The sequence below is a fragment of the Pezoporus wallicus genome, unplaced genomic scaffold, assembly GCF_028554395.1.
Source record: "Pezoporus wallicus isolate ANWC-B61680 ecotype Strahan unplaced genomic scaffold, APGP_CSIRO_Pwel_v1 contig_13766, whole genome shotgun sequence".
Taxonomy (NCBI): Eukaryota; Metazoa; Chordata; class Aves; order Psittaciformes; family Psittacidae; genus Pezoporus; species Pezoporus wallicus.
In genome coordinates, this window is record NW_026635291.1 from 503,512 (window position 1) to 526,457 (window position 22,946).

A 22,946-nucleotide genomic window follows, 5' to 3' on the forward strand; every position below is an offset into this window, starting at 1 on the left:
AACTGAGGAAGAATATGGGGGTGAAAATTAGAGCAAATTGACTTGGAAGAGTCTCATCACAGAGCAGAGTTAGATGCAAAAAAGAGGATGTCCATAGAACATCACATAGAAAAATATATTGTAAATGGAAATAGAATGTTGGGATTTTTTTCTGTATTTTATGACCATTTTGGTAATGATATTCTTTCTTAACAAAAATAATATCAAATCCAAGAATATGGATTCTAGTCTATGACAGATTTAAAGATTGTGAGAGCTATGTAAGGAAGTCGAGTAAATAATGAAAGCATCTCAGTCTGCATCAGAAGAATAGGAAAACATTAACCAATGTTTTCCTGTGAGAGTTTTAAGGATGAAGCGGAAATGATGGGATGCATTTAGGCATTGCCAATATTTATTTAAACAGTACAAAACTTGAAACATATTTTAGAACTTGGGGTGAGGGTTAATTGACCTGTGCCATGTTGTGCATAGAGTGTAGAGATTTGGAGGATGCAAGCTTTAATTTAAGAAGATGCTAAATAGAATGGCGAGAAACTGTGTCTTATGTGCAAGAGTTGTTCTGAGGAAGAAAAGGTGATTTTCTTATATCTTCATAAGCTGTAAATCCCCAAGTTTTGGGTTGAGTTGACTGAAATGGTACAGTTTGAAACCTTTTCTTTTAACATACTTTGTTGATTGCATTTTGTAACAGAGGTGTTCCAGGACGGAAACCCAAAATATTCTGGTTTTAAATATGTCATGATGGGACAGCCTGAGTATTCCTCATCTAATCACTGTTCTCTGAATCCTGATGTACCATTGTGGATTTGTTTGTACTTTGGACAGACAAGGTCCTCAAGGAAGGTATGATGGACCAGGAATTCTGTCATCCAAAGTCCTTTTGACTTCTTATTACTAGGTTCAGCCTCCAACTTCTGCAAATTGAGGGGGAGGAGAGGGGGCTCTCATTTGAGGATCTGAATGTAGCAGTTACTGTCCTTGTTCCCAGACAGAAAATGCCCAGGCTGAGATTGAAGGATGCTCACCACCACAGTGTTTCTGCCAGATGGTGTCTTTCTAAGCCAGCTCGTGGAAGCACCTTGAAAACAAATGGGGTAACTTAAAAGATTGGAGCTTCCAGGACCTGAAGCTACAGGCATGGCAGTGGAATGAAGTTTGTTTTTAAAGGGTGACCACCTTCTTGCTGTCACCTGTAGCATCAGACATCAATGTGATCCTCCTCTCAGGTGTAAAACAGTGGTAACACACCAAAGCTGGTAATTCCAGAGTATACGAATGCCTCTAGGAGTCTTCATACGGTGTAATAAAGATCAGTGCTGTTGATGTGAAATTGAGTGAAAATCAAAATGTGAAAGTTCACAAATTCAGTGTGCTGGAAAAAACTGGGCTGCCAGCCATCCTCTTCTCCCGTCAGAAGTTGCTGTTCTGATTCAAAGAATCACCTTTGCCTGTTTTCTGATGGGTTCAGTCCTTGATGTTGAGTATATGAGGTATTATTGATATTACAGATTAAAAGATGAGAAATCCATGAGAAATCAGACACAGTGAAATGCTGCTCACTCAGACCCATCACTCTGTTACAGCAGAATGATTATTTTGAAGGTGATTGAAATGCTACAGTCTGCCATGCCGCGTCCCATTAGTTGAACCGAGGAACGACCTTGCCAAAAATAATGCCTTCAGAAACAGCTTTTCTATTTCTTACCACAAACTAATGATCCCAGCTGCATTTCTCAGTTGAATTTATCAAGCAAAGATCGTTTTTGATTTGTCTATAGCAATACCAGAAATCTTAAGTAGATAAATAAATGACGTTTTTATTTCTGATCAGCAGAACCCCCCAGAACTTTCAGTGTAAATAACTTCATTGGGAATTCTGCACAGGGTTTCTTGAATGTAGGATTAAATTTTCCTCTTCATTTACATTTATCTATATGAGGGAGAAACAAGTGCACAATGGAAATGAGCACTGCACCAGGAATTAAATCTAAAGGAATATTTAATTTGGTCAATGACAAGAGCATCTCAATGGACTGCTGTTGAACACATATTTGTGTTGCAGGAATTGGTTCATTTCACAGGAACTGCTTAGAAGAAAAATTGCATACAATATTCTATGCATAACTATCTTCTTCTTGCTGTGGTTTGTTTGGGTTTTTTAATCCAACTAATTAGAGGCCTTCATCATATAAAAGGAAACCTTCTATAAGGAAGAACATACCACTTCTTTAAAGGTACACCAAGCTGTTGTGAATCCTTGTCTACTTTTGAGATTGTAAATTGATTTCTCAGTTGAGAAATTGCGTTGTCCTTGGTATACACATAAAAGCAGGTTTTATCTTCAGTAAGATGTAGGAGAGTAGAAGTCCTTGTTAGGGCATGATGATGGAGATGAGGTGCTTGGCAAGCATAGGTCTGGAACCTACAGCACAGTGCTGTTTATTTCTTGATGTGCTTCACATAATTTTTACATCTGGCAGTTGTGGCATCTTGCAAGGTCTTCTCAGGTCAAACATCATGGTGAGAGCAACGTAAAGCATAAATCACGATGGATCCTTTCTTTTGACAGGCATGGAAACTGTAGCAAAACAAATTCACTGAAACAGCTATTTTCATGGCCACTACCACCACAGTATGGCTTTATTTTACTTTAACCACTTCTGTATTGTCCCATAGCAACAGCAGCTCCAAACCCCACTGCAGGGTAATGGTGGAAACCATGAAGTAGTGGATCATAAGCATCAGTAATGACATGGCTTTTGTCTCAATTCAGTCAGAGTTGTTGCCCTGTCCTTGTGTTACGCTGGTGTGATGCAGGTGGGAATTAAGTGAGGGAGAAGAGATGATGCATTTGATGCTGCTTTTTATACTCGGCAACTGACAGTTGGTGTTTCCTTCAAATATGTCCCCACCGTTCTTTCTGTCTGAATTCCAGAAGGATTTTAGTTGTGAAATAATTGACACTCTGAGGATCAGCTTGTAAAGGTCCCTGTTCTGGAGTCTGTTGATTGATTATGGTTTTACTTTCCAGTTATAGTTTTTGAGATTTTCTATCAAAATTATTTTCTTTGTCCTGTTGTCACTGTGAGTGTTCTGATGAATTGAAAGCAAATGGCAGAAAACAGGAGCCAGAATTTGCTTTTTAAGTTCCGAATACTAGCATGCCTTATAATTAAACTGCTTTACACAGGTATGATCCACCTTCTTGGGTGCTATTTCTGTTTCATTATGTGCAAGGGTTCTTTAAAAGTCTTCTGCTGAGGAGCTGATATAATCACAGTGATTATTCTTGAAATGTAGGTCACCAAAGAAAAATCCATACACAGGTATTCTGTTTCTGCAGCTTCGTGCCTATTGATGTTGCACACCTTTTTTTGCTGTTCTGCCTTCAGTTACAGGTGGTTAAAGATGCCTCATCTTCAGCTTGAGTGAAAAAGAGAAGACTGCAAAGAAAATTCTGTGTCGATGCTGAGAGCACAACTTAAACCTGACACCTTCCATGTGGAGTCTTTAATTCATATACCTTCTCTCCCTAGATAGAATAATTTGTTTGATGAATGTGACTTTGGTTCAGCTAAAAGGGAAAGCTTTCCCATTTTAGGGAATTACAGAAGGAGGGATCATCAGGATTGGCCTCTGCAGGTCTAAAGGCATTAATGTGGCAGAGAGCAACTAAATTCTATGGTGTGATGTGGCCTGACACAGAAGGAATGTGGACCAGCTCTGTCAGAAGCACTGTTAGATGTGGATCTCTGTACAATATTTTCCAGAGAGCCTGTTTCACAGTGCAGCCAGCAAGCTGAGCCTCTTAGCAGCCCTCAAATCGCTGCTTGTCTTCTGGCTCTAAACCCTGGGGGAAGCGAATCGGTCAGACTTTGTTTCAAACGGAGGTGGATATTGGAGACCCTATCGACATGGAAATAGTTTTCCTCTAGGAACCCAGAAGCAATTACTTTACTTCCTGGGCTTTTACTCCGGCTATATTGCATCCAAGACTTGAAAAAAATGAGGCAATAAGCTGCAGTGACTTGCAGTCATTGACCCTGCTGTGGATTCCATTCAGTAGCCTGCACTCGCCGTGTAACTGGGAAGGCAGACACTGGGTTATTCCTGGAGACGGTGCAGCTCAGGTCCCCTTTTCATGAAGCTGTATGTATTTGGTATATATGTGAAGAAATAAGAAGCCTCTCACATATTTTAAATGGTACATGGCACAAAAGGAAGGTCCAGAAGAGTTCTGAGTCTGTTACAGGTAGGATGTATTAGAATTCACCCCAAATACGGAAGCAGAGTTGTGAGTTAAAATCAATTTGTGGTGATGCATTTAGGAGCAGGAGATGACTCTTCTCAGTGTCTCTCAGTGTCTTGTTTTGCTGCAGATTTTTGAATTTTAGAGGTGTTTTCATAGAAGGCATTCAATCATACTGACGGATTTCTTCCCTCCCAACCTGCCTTAATCTCCCTGTCAGTTTTTATAACCCGTGTCACAGAACAGATGGCAAAGTGCTGAAAGATCTTTAAATATAAAGAGTTTACAGTCTCACTTCAATTAAGTGTGTAGGGACATTTTCTTATGCAAGTCAGAGGTTGGAAACAAGGTGACCTTAGAGCTACATTTAGAGTCTTAAAATCTTTATTTTATGCTGACATTTTCTACAGTCAACAAAATTGCATTACTACAGCTTTGCAAGGAAAAAGGTTCAGATAGCTTGAATTCCTTTTTACTGTAGGTATCTTGGAAATGGGATTTCCTTTGCCAAAACCAGCATCAGAATTCTTAGTAGAGGTCAGGAGCTAGCTACTGTTATTATATTTTAATCACTGAAGGCAGAAACTATAGACACATCTCCAAGATGGTACACGTCTGAAGTGGACAAGGGTTAATAATATTCCTACAGTTTCACTGAGGAAGCTTGACACACAAATCTGATTGTGTTTATTAAAGACACAGTCTTCCTTAATGCAAAACATACTCCAGGCCTCAAAACACAGAGCCAGTTCTCACTTCATTAAAATAATTGCCTCATTTGTTTCCGAGGAGCTCAGGAGAACTCTGCATCGTGGAAGGAGGCAGACTAATTGTTGGAGTTACGTTTGTGCTGTCGCTGCTAATGGATCCCAGTTCCACAAATATTCCTTTGTGGGAATAAAGTAATTTAAGGGATTTCAGGGTCTGCTCATTTTAATAATGCAACTTTCTCAACAGTTTTGGAAAGCCCTGGAAACATTCCTGTGTGTGGTTGCTCAGCTAAAGCAGCTGTCTTGGGGCTTACCTGCTGGGAATTCCAGTATTGAGAGGGTGCACTGGGACATGCAATGTTGGAGTCATTCCTGCTTCTCCCAGTGGAATTAGTGGCCTCGTAGATTGGTGCATACTGAAGACAGATGTGTTTCAGTCAAACTGAATAACTTGAGTATATTCGGAGCCAGTGTAAAAACACTGAGCTCTGGAGCATGGGGGTGCGAAGCAGAAGCCAGTTACTAACCCAGCTTCCACTGCCACAGGCGAGATGCGTGGCTCTAATCTCGAGTGTGGATTACTGTGCTTAGAGTTGCTGTCCAGATGGTCCTGCAGCCTGTGGTAGGCTATAGCCCTGCAGGGTCCGCGCCAAAGGTCAGCAGAGTGCGGTGTGTTAGAATTAAGGGAAAGGCAGCTTACAGGCATTTGGGATAATGCTGCGGCCCAGCCAGTGCTCCGGCCTTTCTGAGCCCGTGAAGTGAGTGCGGGCAATTTGGTCGTAGCTCTCCATGCAGCTGGATTTTTGCCTTCCATGGGAGTTACCAAAACCATCTAAAAGTGATTTATTTTGGGAATTCTTAATATAAGTAATGCAGAAGTTTTTAGTTGTCAGACAGTGATAGAAAATGTAACACTCTTCAGCATATACTGTCCATCTCCCTCTTTTTGGTAAGAGTTTATACCAGAAACAGCTCTTGCATATGGACACACAGCAGTAAAAGAAGAGAGAGCAATGTGAACCCGAAGGCATATGGTTCCAGCAGAGGAGAAACTGAAGCTGAGTTAACTGGTCTTGCTGTGTAGATTAGGCTACTTCAGCTCTTCAGGAAGCAGCATTTCTGGGGGAAAGGGAAGAAGCATAAATCACACGTTTAGAAGCAGTGAATGAGCAGCATGACTTTGGTTCATCAAGTCAAGCTTTGTGTGTTCCTGCTGTTCGTGCTTATGTATGTTGGATTTTGAACCTTTACTGTAATGCAAATGTATTTAGTGATGTGCCTTTCAGTGAGGTTTCTTTGCTTTTGTTATTTTCCTTGGAAAACTCTCAGCATTTAGTACTTCAGAAGACAGTAACAGTCCTGGTAACTCATAGGAAGCTCTATGGGTATCAAGAGTTGTGGCTGTACCTGTAATTTCTGCTGGTTTTCCAGGGCTTTTTGACTGGTGTTTGCAGGTAAATGTGCAATGGGGAGGATAAAAGTAAGTGAGAGAGAGCAAGCGTACCCACAACAGCAGTGTGCCTGATGACATTAGAACCTTTTGTTTCCTTCTTTTATGACCCATGCTGTGGGTTGGCAATCACTTCTTTTTATTCTACAGCCATCAGGAGCAAGATTTCCCTGGGTAGGAAGGCAGATATAGCGATACCTGTATTAAAGTTAATAGATGCCCATGTGCTGCTAAGTGGTTTAGAATCAGCCTTTGTGATGAGGTTAGTTTGTTAATCTGGTAAAGTGGGTCTGCAGTGCGTTCATGTGAGGATACATGGAATTCAGAGCTGTAAAGTTACAAGTGTAATCCTTGTGGGTTTACAGGTCAGTTACAGTATCAGGGCTGGAATATTTGATGTCTGTGGCAATCAAAATATGAACTTTAAACTAAAATCAGTTTATAAAGTACATCTGAGGTATTTTCTGTGCTATCTTCAACTGGCAGTGAGCTGCAGAGTAGCAGCTAGCTGTAGCAGTAGCATGCTGTTACCTGACATGCTCAAGCTTCTTGCAACACTCGAGCCTTTTCTACCTCTGGTGCTGGGTCTTTGCTTTGTCTTCTGCTTGAGTCCTGATGTGCAGAAGACAAATGAGAGGCAGAGTCTGGCCCATATAGTGAAGTTTCCTGCATTGAAATGTTTAGTTTTGTCTTTTCTTGAGTGCTACTGCTGTTTCCCTCTGTATGAAATCATTATTAACACTTTCTCCTTCCCTCAGCAGTAAAGCAGGTGTATTAGAAGGCTGTCATCCCCCTGATGGATTGCATTAATGATAAACCCATTGGTCTCAGTAGGATCTCCCTTTTACAGTTTTTTCTCCCATCTTCCAAACCATGTATATGCTGTGCTCCTGTCTCTTCTGCAAGATGCTCTTTCTCCATATGGTAGACTCTGGCTTTTCCACCGGTCTTGAAGTGAGTTTCTTCCTTCTCCAGACTTGTCATTTTCTAGCATTGTTTGCCAAGTGTTCCAAGTTCTGCTCTTAGCTGAGCCAGGGCCAGCCTGCAGACTCAGACCTTGCTGTTTTCAAAAGCTTTCTGTGGCATGGAAAGCCTTTGTTACACTCAGAACAGTAAGTTTCTGAAGTGCCAGGGAAAGAAAGAAGTGTGTAATCTGCATGTTGTGTCAGGTGAGCAAGGCTTTTCTGAGGATGTCCAGTGAGACAAGAATAGAAACCCATTTCAATAGGCTTATGTCCTAAGTACTCAGCTGAGTAGCTTAAGAGTTGGGAGAGGGATTATGTCACATTTAACCCTTTGTTATTTCCTGTTGCTTTCCCACACTGTTACTTACTATCCAGCACAACCAGGGAATAGAGGGGCTTTTGGAACGATTCTGTTTGTGATCATTTTCTTAAGAGGCCTGGAGGATGGATTGATAGTGCCAAGTAAAAGGACTTAAATTAACCTTCTCTGGGTGGGATTTGGGTTGCAGATCTAACTTTAACTTGAACATTGAATTAGTTCTTCTTTTCTGGTGCTATAAATCACTGACATTTCTCTGTCCTTGAATAAAACTGAATCCACATTCAGAGTCCTCCTTATGCAGAATTCTAGTTCTGAACTGTGAAACTAATACCTTGGGCAGTACTGTAATAAGAGTTAGGTTTCACTCTTTTTCTCCTTCTTCCCTTTATCCCCAGGTTGATAACACATAAATAGTTAATGCAGAATCTAGGATGTCTTCACAGAATCCATTTTTGAATTGTAAAAGGAGTGCCTTTGGTGCCCAGCACACAGAGTGCCAGCTGCTGAGATTTTGGTGCATGTACAACCTGAGAGACTGCGAGTAATTGTCCTGATTAATGTTGCAAGAGGAAACAAAAGGGAGCTAAACCACCGCAATACTTCTGGTTTATTGCAAAACTCTGCCTTAACTCTGTTGCCTTTAAGTTTAGTGGTATCTCCTCCCTTATGAGGTACAACAATGTCATCCTTCCCATTTAAGATGTTCTTTTTATGGCATGGCAGTTAACCACAAAGAAGTTTACTGATGTATCTAAGAAATCCAGAGCATGCAGTAGAGCAGGCAATGAAGCTCACATTTCTCAGGTCTTGTTGTGGCCTGTGCTAGGTCTTCATCAGACAGAAGGATTAGGATTTTCAGAACAACACTCAATGGGTTCTTGCCTTCTGTGGAGCAGTTTTCTGTTGTACGAATATGTGTTTCTTTACAGAAGAAGTTGTTCTTTCTCTGATGACAATTAGTTTGCAGTCTTCTCATTAAATTACTCTTGAAAGATGCCTTAGGACAGGGGAAGGCTATTCCTGAAGTGTTTGAATAAAGAGCAGAATGTGACAAGAGTGCATGCAGCATTATTGCCACCGCTGACCCTTAGCACAGACCCAGTTTGGGTTTGCTTTGGAGAATCGGTTAAATTCTGGGTCCAGCCTAACAGAAGAACTCTGGGCAGAGGTGGTGAAATAAACAACACTGAGAGTGAATCATCTCTAGATTTAACTAGTCAAAAGCTTTTTTAAACTGAAAGGAGGAGTAGGAAGCACTTAATGAATGTGTTTTTAAACGGGCAATTTGTGTTTAGCTCATCAAGCTAGAAGCATATTAGGCTCCTTGTATGGATCACAGATGGCAAGAGCGATTGTATATTGTGCTTGCAACTTGATGTAGATTAAGTGTTGCGATAACATAAAGGACAGATTTCTGTGTTTGGAGTTTAATGGGTGCATTTCAAATGGAATGAGGCAGTGACTTAGAGCTTTTTAAACATTAATCCTTACCTGCTTTTATCTCTGTCATATTTTGAGCACCCTCTGCGTTCCTGGTCTCTCTGTGCAGCATTTGTTCTGTACAGGGTAGCTGCCTGGATGTGTCCTAAAGGAGGCATCTTCTGTGGGGTTGTGTCAGTTTGCAAAGACCTTCCTAAACAGGCTGAGAGATGGAAAGATGCTGCCAACAGAGGTGAAGAAGAAAGCACTTTTTTTAAACCTCCTTTATTTTTTCTTCCCCTACAGCTGTAATGTGTCACCCAAATCCCTTGACTGGATAGGGCAGAACCCCAGCTTTAGGATTAGTGCGTATGATGGATTTAGGATTGGAAGCAAACATGTGTTGCTGTGTTTGTGTCGCATCTAGTTTTTACTGCCTAGGGAGAAAGATTCTGCCTTTTGGCAGGCATGTCCATTAAAATACTGAGGAGAACCTTCTGAGAGAAGGTGAAGACTGACACAGGGAGATTTTGAAGAGCTGTAAGAGAAGAAAATGTGGTTCCTTTTATTCAGACTTGGAAAGAGACTGAAGAGCTTCAGCACCCGGACAGATTCGCAGTGAAAGGCAAGGCTGGCTTAGGAGTGCAGGGGGAGGAATGGATTGTGCTACTAACTTTGCGCTTCCTTACTGCAGTGGATATTGTTGCTTGGTTTTGACGAGCAAGCAGAGCCCTCAGCAAGAGTGGGACTTGCAAATCTGTTGGTAATCATATAGAAGAGGTACCTCTATGTTGGAAGGAGAAAGCACCATGGAAAAGCCAACAACTGTAAATCGGTGTGATGTCTTGGTGTATGCCCAGCAGCTGGTAAAGTAGCAACTGACAAAGGATATCATGGGGCAGCCTTTCTGTCCAGAAATGGATTCGTTTACCTGTCATACTGCCTCATGTGCCGTCATGTGTCTTCTTGAAAATACGGAACTGAAACCCACCCAGTCCTCAAAAATAGACACATAGAGAACAAAAAGGAATTTGTTAGGATTTTAATATCCTAAATCTGGACTAAATCTGGAAGAAGGCCTAAATTTACTGTGAAACATCTCTGTAACAATCTGAAAATACCACTGGATTTTGGAAATCACCGATTATCTTGGATTTTCCTGCTAATATTTTTATGCTATTACATTGAAAATGTGTCCTGAAGAACCTTGATATCTACTAAGGCCATCGGTGCTTGCTTGCGTTCAGTTCTGAAGCTGCTCTTTGTCTCAGATATGGATGCCTCAAACACTCCCTTGCTTCAGAATAAGTTCTCAGTGGCCCGTCTGGCTGAAGAGTTTTTCTGGGTTGGTGGCAGCATTGTAGCTTCTCCAAGATGGAAAATGGGCCATGTTGGTAAGATGCAGGCTGGATACCTGCCACTGCACTGAGCGTGATGCTATCACCTTGAAAGCTGTTGTGTTGAGCCGTTATTTAGTGACAGCTTTGTCCAGCAGTAGTGTGTTGGGGGGGGGGGGAGGGGGTGTGGGGCAGAAAAGAAGGAAGAACTTGAGCCACAGCCCTAGTCCTACATTATGTTGCATGGTTGCTCCTGCAATTCTCTCGGTCTTCAAGAACTTCTCAGTTATAATTCCATTACTGATTTCTTTATATTATTCTGGAAAAGCAAATGCAAAGCTGTACACTTTGACTTGTGCAGATCTTTAGACATGTTCTATTGCAGAGATAGAATCAATCTCCCTCTCCGTGCCATCAGTAGGAAAGCCTTGCTATCTACCAGGATTTGTACGCCTCTTACCTTTTTGATTTTTTCATGCAGGATTTGTAGCTTTCACTCTGAAATGAGTGTTTAGAAGCATCTCTGATGTCTTCTTCCACAATAGGTCACTGGACTCTTGAGAGGTTGTTTTCTAAATAGTGATATAGAATGGCAAAGTTCTAAAGCTTCACCAGCCAGCTGAGCAGGGTCCCTTTTTGCTTTGTAGCAGCCTTGCTTTTAAGCAGGTAATAAGCGCAACAAACCCAGTTGGAGTTTGCTATAGAAATGAGATGTTTCCTCTTCTATTTAACTGCATTTTAATAGCTGGCTTCCTGAGCCACTCATGTCCAGTGAGGAAACCCTCAGTGGCCTTGGCCAGAATTGCCTGCTGCCTTATAAGCACTTTTTTGTCCTATTCACATTATCTTTCGGGTGCAGCAAATGCCATCCCTGCCGTGGCTGGCAGAATTACACAGACATTTTCTTTTTCAAAGAACAAGGAACAAACCCAGGGTGCTGTAGCCAGAAATTAATGTAAAAACTTTGTAATAAGACCCTTACTTGAGCGGATGTCTTCAGGGTCAGAAGTGACACTCTGGGAGCCCTTGTTAAGTGGTCCCATGAGCTGCCGTGGGGATTCCCTGAGCTCACAGGCATCAGCTGAATTTTCAGAATATCTTCTGATTTCAAGACCTCTCATTTGAACAGAATTCTCACAGCTCTACTGGATGGATTGTACAGAGGGAACATGTGTATGCTGTTATTATATATTCATTTTTTTAAAGGATTTGATGCCTCCTCTCTGAACTGAAATTGATTCTTCCAACCCAAACCATTCTATGAGTCTATGATAGTCCATGTACAAACCATTCTATGATTCATAATGTTCCTGGCAGGAATACTTGGAGCCAGTCAGTTCTTTGCTTTACCTATTGATGAGCCACTTATAGCTGCAAAACCATTTCCAGTGAGACTTTTAAAACCCGTAGCAAGTATTATCTCTTCAATGGATTGGCAGTGCTGGGTGCAGGATAAGTGTGGGAGTCCTCGTCTGCATGGGGGAAAGCTGTTGTGCTTTGGTGGTATTTTAAGGGAACAGCTTGCCCTTACAGCGCACGTGTGCTGGAGGGCTTTCAACAAACATGTTGTGTCTTCTGGAGGCCCTGGAGAGAAATAAGCCTCTGAAATCTCTTTCTCTCTCCTCACAGTGTTTGAAGAGGGGTTGTTTTGAAGCGCACAGTCAGGATGCATCTTTGTCAGGGTCTGTTATCAGGCCAGAGCTGAGCCTGACTTCTCCAAAGAGGCTGGGGAGGGTCAGTGTGGTACAACATAACCAGGAGCTGTGCTGAACCTGGGACGTGAAGCTTTTGACAAAGCTGGTCCCCGTATAAAAATACTCTGTGACTCAATCCTTCTAACTTCTTTTCATCCCCACATGCTGAAATACTCCCACTCCTTCACACGCATACATCAAACCCAGAAACTCCTAAAGGACAATAATGCTGCTGAGCCAGGAATCATTAATTAACAGGCACTAGAACATCTTTCTAACAATAAGCAGGAAATTGGGCCCTTATTTTGTATTCCTGTAGCAGGACAAGTTGTAGGGATTTATGATTTGCATAGTTTTGTTATTTATCATTACATTCAGACTTTTAATAGAAACTGTAAATGTTACCATGAGCCATGAAACATCACTTTGAGCCTTTTCTCTGCGTCAGTCCAGTGTCACTTTGTAAGAACACAAGTGCAGAACTGAGTGTTCTTTGCTCCTCTCTCCTGCTCTGCTCTGACACTGCTTTTTGCTGCAGTACAGAGATCCATCTGCTCTCCATGACTCTGTTTTGTCCAGATGCAAATTGAGGCAACTCATTAGATCAGAAGAGAGCTGAACCTCAGCTGAATTCTGCAAAAAGGTTCTATTGAAGTGTAAAATGTTATGTAAGCACAAAGAAAACTCCAGCCTGAAGTTAGCAGCTATTTCTTCAAAAACATGATTCATTGCAAGATTGAGAGGTTTTTGTTTGATGCATAGAAATGAATCCTTAAAGCAGGTACCTGAACAATGGTAGGTAGCAGTCAGACTTGTCTTCCATCAGTGTGCTCCGCTCATTTCCATGCGGTGAAAAACCTCAGAACAAAAAGGTTTGCTTTTTTCTTTGATAGAAGTACCACTGAGTTCTTCCTGCAGGTTTTCCTGCCCCTCTCTAGTGCTCTAAGCCTCCAGTCACACAGACAGGCCAGGGTGCGTGTTTCAGTACACATACATGTGCAGACATGGTGCCCAAATCTGCTTTCCTTTTGCAGGAATACTGCCAGTCAACTAAGGTGTTACCTATCGATTTAGGAATATTGTCTGAATTTCCTTGTGCTTATTCTAGTAACTGATACTTGACAGTAGCTTGATTTAGAGTGTGATCAGAAGGTAGATCTTATTCATTCAGCTAAATCCCCTCAAATAAGTGTGTTGCTAATAGCTTGACTTACTGATATCACTTCATTTCTCTCTGCAGTGGAAAGATGTATGAGTTCCATGCAAACTGGTACCCAAATGATCAAGCTCCGTGGCAGTTCCAAAGGGCTGGTCCGCTTCTATTACCTGGATGAGCACAAGTCGTGTATTCGCTGGAGACCCTCTCGGAAGAATGAGAAAGCCAAAAGTGAGTTTCAGCCCCAGAACTTCTGATTCCTCCTAGGGTCTTGCCCTCCTACAACCAAGCAAGCAGGAATTATTTAGCTCATTGATAGGTGACCAAGAAGATTGTTGTATTTGAATGTAAAGGGTAGTAAATGATCTTATGATTATTACTTTCTGAAGATGAAGTGGTTGTTGTCAGCTCTGCAGGTTGCAATACTGTAGTAGTAGTACTGAGTTGCAGGCCAAACGTGTGAGCTGGGGACCTTGCAGTGTTTGGTTTGGGCCCTTTCTCTGCAGGGTTTCTCTACAGGATAAACACACCCTGTGGCCAAGGGCTGGCACACACTCATTGATGAACTACATGCTTTTGTCATTCTAGTTTCCATCGACTCTATTCAGGAGGTTTGCGAGGGGAAGCAGTCAGAGATCTTTCAGCGCTATGCTGATGGCAGTTTTGATCCCAACTGCTGCTTCAGTATCTACTATGGAGACCATATGGAATCTCTGGACCTGGTATCTTCCAGTGGAGAGGAAGCACGCACCTGGATCACAGGGCTAAAATACCTGATGGCAGGGATCAGTGATGAAGACAGCCTCTCAAAACGCCAAAGGACCAGAGACCAATATCCTTCTTAATGCTATCTGAGAGTAATTCCTGGGGGTGGAGAGTTATCAATAGCATAGGGATTCCTTCAAGTATTTGTTTTGCTGAAAGTAAGCACTAGGCTCAAAGCTTCAAAGTGGTTCCCGTTATATTCCCTGTTTCCAGAGACAGAGGAGTCCTTGAAGAGGATTGTTCTGGGCAAGATTTGGAGGTGAATGACTGGAGTGAACTGAAAACCATACAGGTATATTCTTTCATCCGTTACTCCCTGTGTTAAGGTGTCTGTTTCACTTGGTTCTACAGGACAAAGTGTGATGCAGCTTTGCAGCTCTCTCAGAAGTTAGCTCTTCTGTGCTATATAGTATGGGTCGATAGCATGTGTTGCGTGTTGAGCATAGCAAGTCTGGAAACTGTTACTGAAATAGCATGAGTAGAATTATATATTACTGTAAACTCCCTTTCATCCCCAGTATAATACCCAGTCTTTCCTAACATGGAAAATATCATATATACATAATATCCTTTACTATTATTACATCAGTAATAGCCGTTACTGTTCCATGCTGTTCCTTAACTCCTGTTCAATGTGGTTGAAGCAGACGTTTGATGAGGCAGATAAGAATGGTGATGGCAGTCTGAGTATTAATGAAGTGCTCCAGCTAATGCACAAGCTGAATGTGAACCTACCCCGACAGAAAGTCAAGCAAATGTTTAAGGTAAGAAATAAAAATGTATTGGTTTCTAAAAGAACAAGGTTTCAGTTGCTGGAGATTTCACATTGAACCTAATAGGAGAGATTGTAAATACTTCAGCAGCTGTTTTGTTTCCACTCTGCTGAAAGATACCTCACTAGTCCATTTGGTAAATTGAAAAGAGCTCCAGAAACACATCATAGATAAATGATATTCATAGCAAAAGTCATTACATCAGGTACCTTCTGGTGTTGCATAACATCAAGACACACAGTACAGAGATTGCTTCTTTGCTAAACTTCTTGATCTGAATCTCAGTCACATTTCCTCCTCTGATTACCTTTTCTCTAGTAAATATTATCTAAGTATCTAGAATCCTTCAGTAACTGGCACCTATAAAATACCTAGCATGGAGACTTCTGTATCTGTCATGGGTTTTGCACTGCTATCAGCTGTTTGAATGCCATTGCATTCTGCTGACCTTGACCCAATTTACTGGGCAGCTGAACCACGGAGATGTGTTGTGTGTACTTTTGTAACCCGAAAGTCTGTTGTGTGAAGAACCTAAGCACAAGTTGAATCAACAGTTCTGAGCATAGGGAGCTGCCTTGAGTTTTGCACTATCCTGAGTCAGGGACATCTCAGCACTGCTTCATGTTTTTGCAAAGTCATGCCTGGGAATCACTGGATTCTCAGTAATTCAGTTCTGGGACAGATTCCAGGCTCAAACCCCTTTGGGAATCATGCATGTACAGCCAGAGAAATCTGAGGGGTTCACTCATCACTTCTTTTTATCTTTTTCTTTCATACCAGCAAACACTGAACTTATGAATGCTCAGTAATTCACCGAAGAACTGAATTTAAAAACTCATTAAAATGTGTAGATTAAAGTGACTCTTTCCAGGATGAGCCGTTAGGTTTGATGTGAACTGGATAAAAGAGGCTGGGGAAGTATTTCCTGGGGAAAAAACCCTGCAGTTACTGTATGCTGTGTTCTGGTTTTACTGCTTGTAATCAACAACCATTGTTACACATAGGGGTGCTTTAGAAATGCCATTAACAGAGAAGAATAGGTTTCTTTTTTCCACATGCAATCCATAATTGAAACTGAGCTGACCTCAACTGAAAATACAATTGCTATTTGATAGCTTAGAATATTAAACAGCCTTGAAATTAAAAATCAAATCTCTTGGTTAATGAAATAGCTACACCAAGTATTTAAAGATATAATAGAGTAGATTAGATGTAGGTCTCGAAGAAAGTTTCCTTGACTGTTAATTCAAGTAGGGAGCAAGTCCTGGAACAAGGGAAGAGGAGGCTGTTTGTGTAAGGCTTTAACAATCCCTGGGGGTGCATTACAATACATTACAGAGTTGGGGCAGTACTTTGGTCTTGGGCAAGTAACTGAATGGATGTCAGCTTGCCAGATCAGAAGTGCTTTGTGAAGGCTGTTCTTGCTGCTGTCCATGGTTAAGGGAGTTTTTCCTCAACCGATACAGTGCATGCGCATGACAGTTTGTGAAGGAAATTCAGTGAAAACCATGAAGATTTGGTAAAAGCTTGTCTCATTTATTTATTTTTCAATGTTGTGGCCTTAAATGGGCTTAAATGTGTTCGCAGTGAAGGTGAGCAAAGCAATAAACTGACCACTCTTTTACTCAGAACGAAGTGGGGAGTGCTGGATAAGCTTTTTTACATGAAACAGTGCAGTTTTCCTTTTTCATACTTCCCCCCTGGCAGAGTTTTTCATTCATTTTTTTCATGGTTTTAGGAACAGGTTTTTTGGAAACACAGTAAATTCATAATCTCTTCTCCAGGTAGTTATATCATTGAGTAGAGCTTATCATGATCAGACAATCACAAGATTTCAGGGAAGAAATTCTTTCTCCACTGTGTGCAAACACAGTAGCACTAAGTAACGCTGCTGATACAGCTGAGAGTGGTTCAGGTCACAGGCTGGGACACCTAGCCCAAAAAGTAAAAAACCAAGAAACATACATACTGTAGGGGTAGATATACTAGAGGATATTGTGTCATTGACTGATGATTATTTCTTTACTTGCAAAATTAGTATTCTTGCAGATCTTATTAGCCTCCCAAATCCTGGATATAAAATTAATTTCAAGATGACTTGAGTTGTAATGATCTTTTCAAGAAAACATGGGTGGGTAATTCTGCCAGGCGCATGCACATTCTTTCTATGCTGTCTTACTTTGTTGCCATAGGTAGAAGAAATCTTTCAAGCAGAGTTCCCAGTGGAACAATGAAAGTTATTTCTTGGCTCGTGCACTAATGCATACATTCAAGAGGTTCAAAGGGGAAAGCTGTGCAAAGCATTCACATGGCAAAGCATCAGCCTGGTAAATCACTCTATTCTAGGAGGTCATACAGAAAGTGGCTGGGTCAGGTGCTATTATCCTGCATTTAATTTCCATGTTGCTTTATTCCCGTGCAGGAGTTTGTTTATTTAAGGTTTGTTCTGGCTATTGCTGGGATCTCATTGCCTTATTGCTGTGCAATGCAGGAGGCTGACACAGATGATAACCAGGGCACTCTGGGCTTCGATGAGTTCTGCGCCTTCTATAAGATGATGTCGACGCGCCGTGATCTCTACCTGCTGATGCTCACCTACAGTAACCACAAGGACCACCTAGATGCAGATGACCTGAGACGCTTTCTGGAGACTGAACAGAAGGTAGGGCCAAGCCAGGAGAAGCACTGCAGCCCTCATGCCGTTCTGCTGCCCATGGGGATGCATCACCTTCTAAAGGGTGGGAGCTTTGTTGTCATGCACATGACAAATAGACAGCTGGATGCCTCTTGATTTTCATCTGGCCTGACTATTTCTTGAATCTGCTTGCTCTCACTACCTCTTCTTTTCTGTAAGCTCTTTTGTTGTGCTACTGAATATAGTCTCTACAGTTTCTTTCTTTTTCATGTGTTATTTTAGGACAATCCTATCCATATCTGTCTTTTCCCAGTATTCAGTACTAGTGTTTCTGGCTCTGCTTTTGACTCACTGCACAGTCCATGATAAGACATTGAATTGCTTTGTCACACTACCTCAGTTTGTAAAGTGTAAGATTAATTTTTAAAGAGCTGTTGGGAGGATTATTAATGTCTGGGACAGTTTTCTGGGTATCTGTAGTAGCACATATTCCCTTGTCTCATAGTGCTTTAGCTCCGTTGCTGGAGAGGGTCTTAAATACTGTTTTTGCTGTAAAGTAACTGATATGACCTTATCATTGACCCTGCCTGGGGCAGGATTTTGAGCTGAATGACTTCCTGGGGTCCCTGAATGATCCTAATATCTTTCATCTAGAAACTTGTGGAAGGCTCTGAAGAGAGAAAAAATGATAGGGCAGCAAGATGCAGTCAGTGCAGGAACAAATGCATTGACTCGTCTTTGCCTTTTTCCTCCCGCGACCTCTTTTGTAACTGCATGTCTCTAAGTCATGAATCTCCATCAGTTTCAAACATTGTCCAAAAAATGAATGAATAAAAAGCCACCTCTCTGGCAATTATGGTATTAGATTAGTGGGGTGTGTTTCCATTTCATTGGTCAAGTGATCCTCCAGATGGTGAGAGGAAAACGAACACACCACACTGGGATTAGCTAATCACTGACGTGGACAACTCAGGCCTGTGGGGCTTCTCTCTCTTGTCTAGTGCTGCCCTTACTCATACCATATGTACATGGGAAACAAATGTTCATTCTGTGCTTTGAAGCTCCACGAGAAAAGCTTTCTGTTGCCAGAGCTTTAACTTCTGAACCCAGCAAACCAGTAGCGTATGGGCAAAGACAGGGTTAGGATTTTTTCTTCCTCTTATTTATTTCACTCGTATTTATTAGGTTTTAAATGACCCCCAGAAGAGGCAGTGATCTGGTTGCAGAGATGCTGGTGGTTTCATTCCCCCCTGGGCAAAGATTCTGTGTTTCCAAAACAGTCATTGACTTGGTCACTTTATTGGCAATCCGCTCTGGTGACAAGGGCTGTATTTTCATGTGTCCTGTACAGCATTTAATGGAAAAGATTTGCTGGACCACTGAGGATAGGAATATTAAATAATAGCAGGAATAATAATTATAGGATAAATCTACAGTAAAGAGGAATATTAAATAATAGTGTTAAAACTGAACTATGGAAAACTTGCAAGGCAAAAAATGCTACAGCTTATTATAAATGGCCCTTTCTTAATAAATGACAGCACTTGGAAACATATATTTCCCTTTGTGCTCTGTCATTTTCAGTTGAGAATGCAAAATAACATTGAAGTTAGCAGATTTCCTCATAGAGCTTTCTGATTCTCTGTTACCCTGCCACTAACTGATTTTTCTGTCTGCTGCATAGAGATGAGCCGTTTTCTTGTTTATTTCAAAGTAAAACGCCCTTGATAATGCAAACTAATCCTTTAATCCTACAAGAGAAGAAATCCCATTGGTTTGGGACAAAGCTCATTCTGTTTGGATGCTCTGGGTGCCTAATTACACTCTAACCAGCTTTGACCTACAAAGCAGAACTCTGTATTGGCCGAGATCAGGCAGCTGCCAATAGGGCAGAAACATTCCCCAGAGCAGACTAGTTCTTATCTGACCTGACACTGATTGACAGGAGTGAGAATCACACTGGGTAACTGGAAATCCCTACTACCACTGTGTGTAATCTGGTCAGCTGCTGAACTGTATACAGAGACAAGAGCCCAGCGAAGCTGTGATTACCACTTAACACCATTTTTGCTACTTTTACAGATGACAAATGTGACTAAAGAGCACTGCCTGGAGATCATCAACAAGTTTGAACCGTGCCTGGAGAACAAGAAGGAGGGAGCTCTGGGGATTGATGGTAAGCGGGCAGGCATAGCTTTTGTAGGGAAGAGGCAACTGTTCAATGCCTATGAGAATATTGCATCCATTTGCAGAGTATTTAGTCATAGAATTCTGTTGTATATATAGAATTCAGGTTGTACAGAGTATGCTGTTCAGTACCTTGTTAAGTGCCTATTGTTTGCTGAGGAACCTAAAGGGAAATTGCTACTCTTTGGAAGTCTTGTTTTTAAAGGTACATATTGTGAAGCAGCACAGCAGTCATTAAAGGTGAGCTGGAGCCAGATGTGTCTGTGTTTGTGCTTTTGGAAAATACAGTAGAATTGAGTTACATCATTCCTGCAGGTATTTTTGGAAACCCTTTAAGTTTTAATCAGAGGAGTGATCTGATCCAGAATAAACATGTGAAGTGAGACGATAGATGAAATTTGTCCTGAAGCATGCTTTCATGACCTCTGCTGCTAGAGCCTTCACTCTGAATTCAATGATGCTGTGCCATAATGATGGTAGCTGTTATTCTGAGCACTGATTCTAAATCCTTTCCCCCAAGTAGCAAACTGTCTGCTAGATCTTATCGACTCCAAGGGCAGAGTACATGCCTCAGGAATTAGATACTGTGCAAAAGTTGTCTTATCCATTTCTGTGAGTGTGTGGTCACAGAGAAAGGTGGCAAAATATAAGTTCAGTTTGGTTTACTGCATAAGGAAGTGGATAGTTTCTCTTACATTGTGTAAGAGTGTAAGAAATGTCATGCAGTGAGGGTTGTTTAGGATGGATTCAGGTCTGTTCTACTTTCAGACTAAATTTTCTATTTATTTTAAAGCTTATTCCAATGCCAAGTGAGTGTGACAGTTGACATATTCATGCTTTTATTTTCTGGTGCTCTACACTCAGTGGCAGTCACATAAATAATGAATAGTCAGGTTCATTATCTTGCCTTCCTCATAGCTAGGAAAGCAAGGCTAGGCTTCAAACAGCTGTAGCTTTCCATACTGGAAAGAAAACCTTTTAAAAACTAGCCTGATCTAAGAATGGGTGGTTAAACAATGGAGAGTTTACGAGTTAGGATTAGAGAGCAGCCCGGCTCTCTAATGGGTGACATTCTGCTGGGTGTCAGTTACAGGTCTCTTGGTCAGGAGGAGGTAGGAGATGAGGTTGTTTTGAAAGAGCTGGAAAAAGCTTCCCATTAACAGGCTCTGCTCCTTGTATGGGGGACTTTAACCACTTCAGTGTCTTGCTGGAAGTGCAACAGAGCAGAACATACCTAGTCAAGAGCTCAACTAATGCAGTGTATGATAACAACATCTGAACAGAAGTGACTGGGGAGCTGACTTTAGATCCCTCTGGTATTCTAAATCAAGTGTTACCTGGGGAGGCTGAGATACAGCAGCTATGGAAACTGAAGCTCTGTGTTTATTCCTTACATGGGTAGAGACCAGACAGGAGCATCCTGGCCACACATGGCAGCACTTCACTAGTAGTAAAGTAATAGAACAGTGTTCTTGACCTGTTCATACCCATTCATGTGTCTGTATTGCCTTGCTTCCTCAGCTGTGATGGCTTTTGTCATGGAGCACCTTGGACTGGCCTGTGCCAATTCACTCAACATAGTCCTGCAAAACCCCTCTTACCTTCCTCTGTTGATCAGAACAGACCACTATGTTTGCGTGCTTTTCCTGAGTGGGGGAATACCAGAGATCTACAGTTAACACTGCCAAGAATGTCTTGATTCACTCATGTTTCTTCATCCAAAGGCTGATAGATCCAGTTACTGTGAACTCAAATATCAATTTTGGTATTATAACTTCACAAATGCTTAAAGCAAACACTGGTGTTGTTTCAGGGGCATTAACAGTGCTGTGTGGAGTTAGTCTTGTAGTAGCTGATGGTTTGTAGTGAGATGAAATGACTGATTTGCCAAGAGTGATCAGCCATATGTTTGCTGCTACACACTGTGCCCTGTCCATTTTTCATGGTATCTGCTCTGACTTGGTTACTCTTTTGTTCCTATTCTAGCTATATAACAGGTTTGCTAGTTGATATGTGCCTCCAGAGACTCAAATACCATTAAAAAAGTTTTGGCTGCTCTTTGTATTTATCATCTCTTTTCCTTTAATAAAACTTTCATCACCATGAAATATAAAGCCTATAAGAACCATCATAAAGGACATTTTATCTTAGACTCTATTGAAGCTCAGTTTCCCTTTGCTCTGTAGACCAGACTGATTTTGAGGACTGGCGTTCTTTTGCCTTTAGTGAAACAAAGCACCAGTCTGTCACAGTCACAGAAAGGGCGTTAAGACCTTTAGAAGTTTGGCAGAATTTTTATAAAGGCACTGTGTTATTTATGGAATAATGAGTGAAATGTCAGGAGAATTAGAAGTCTTGAAGCAAAGACCTTTTGAATAAGGCATCATCACTGTCAGTAGCTGTTCCAGCCAGGAGCTGGGTGGAAACCGTAGTCTTTCATTGGTGGCAAGTTAAAAGGATTTTAGGGAGACTTGAAATGGAAGGTACAGTTTTTGATGTTTGTCTTGTGAAGGTGTCTGTGAATACGTGCACAAATGTGTGCTGGTGACCTGAGAGAGCAGCAATTTCATACAAAGATAAAAACCATTACTTGCTAACACTTTCCTTCCGAACAAGGGCAATGATTGCAATACACAAGTGCAGGGGATGTTGTCTGCATCCCACTACTTCAGCAAATAAATTCTTCTGGTCACATCACCCAAGTACTACAGAGAATTGATATTTTGATGTAAGTCTGGAGTGAACCTCAGCCTCACAAAGTGGCAGGGATGCAGCACTGCAGATCTCTCCCATCCATGTACATGTTTGTGCATGTGGTGTCATATCAGCAGTAGAGACTGTTGCTTGCACAAGCCTGTGTGTGTTGACATTCTTCTGGTATTTTCAGGAGAAATAGAGGAGAGGAAAGCATCTCCCTTGCTTCAAACTGTGTTGTGCCACTAGAAACTGTCTCTAGGTAGTGCAACACCATGTATCTTCCAACTCATTTCACTGAGGAGCAATGGCAGGATATGACTGCAGCTCTCTGGAGGCTTTTATATACCATGCGACTTAATATCCCAGCAGAGTCTTTTGACAAAAATTATAAGCCTCAAATGTCAGGTTTGGATTAAGTAGATATATTTATTTCGGAGAAGGCAGAGGAGGAAAAGGTACAAAGCAACTAAAATTTCTTGAAAGCAATAATTGCTGTTGGTTGTTGTGACAGTGGGGATGTTTTATTTATTTATCTTACATGTTCATGACTGTGTCGGTGAATGTAGGATGCATTTTTTGGCTGC

The 22,946-nt window shown here is 41.5% G+C and overlaps 1 protein-coding gene across 8 annotated transcripts in view; it reads left to right on the forward strand.

Moving 5' to 3' along the window:
• PLCH2 (phospholipase C eta 2) overlaps positions 1 to 22,946 on the forward strand; it is a 69,835-nt gene that overhangs the window by 22,710 nt on the left and 24,179 nt on the right. For all 8 annotated transcript variants that reach the window (XM_057417868.1, XM_057417859.1, XM_057417877.1 and 5 more), the window contains exons 2-6: positions 13,390 to 13,536; positions 13,894 to 14,137; positions 14,705 to 14,834; positions 17,335 to 17,505; positions 19,561 to 19,654. In XM_057417868.1, coding sequence (XP_057273851.1) covers positions 13,390 to 13,536; positions 13,894 to 14,137; positions 14,705 to 14,834; positions 17,335 to 17,505; positions 19,561 to 19,654 — 786 coding nt within the window. The remainder of the gene's footprint in view (positions 1 to 13,389; positions 13,537 to 13,893; positions 14,138 to 14,704; positions 14,835 to 17,334; positions 17,506 to 19,560; positions 19,655 to 22,946) is intronic.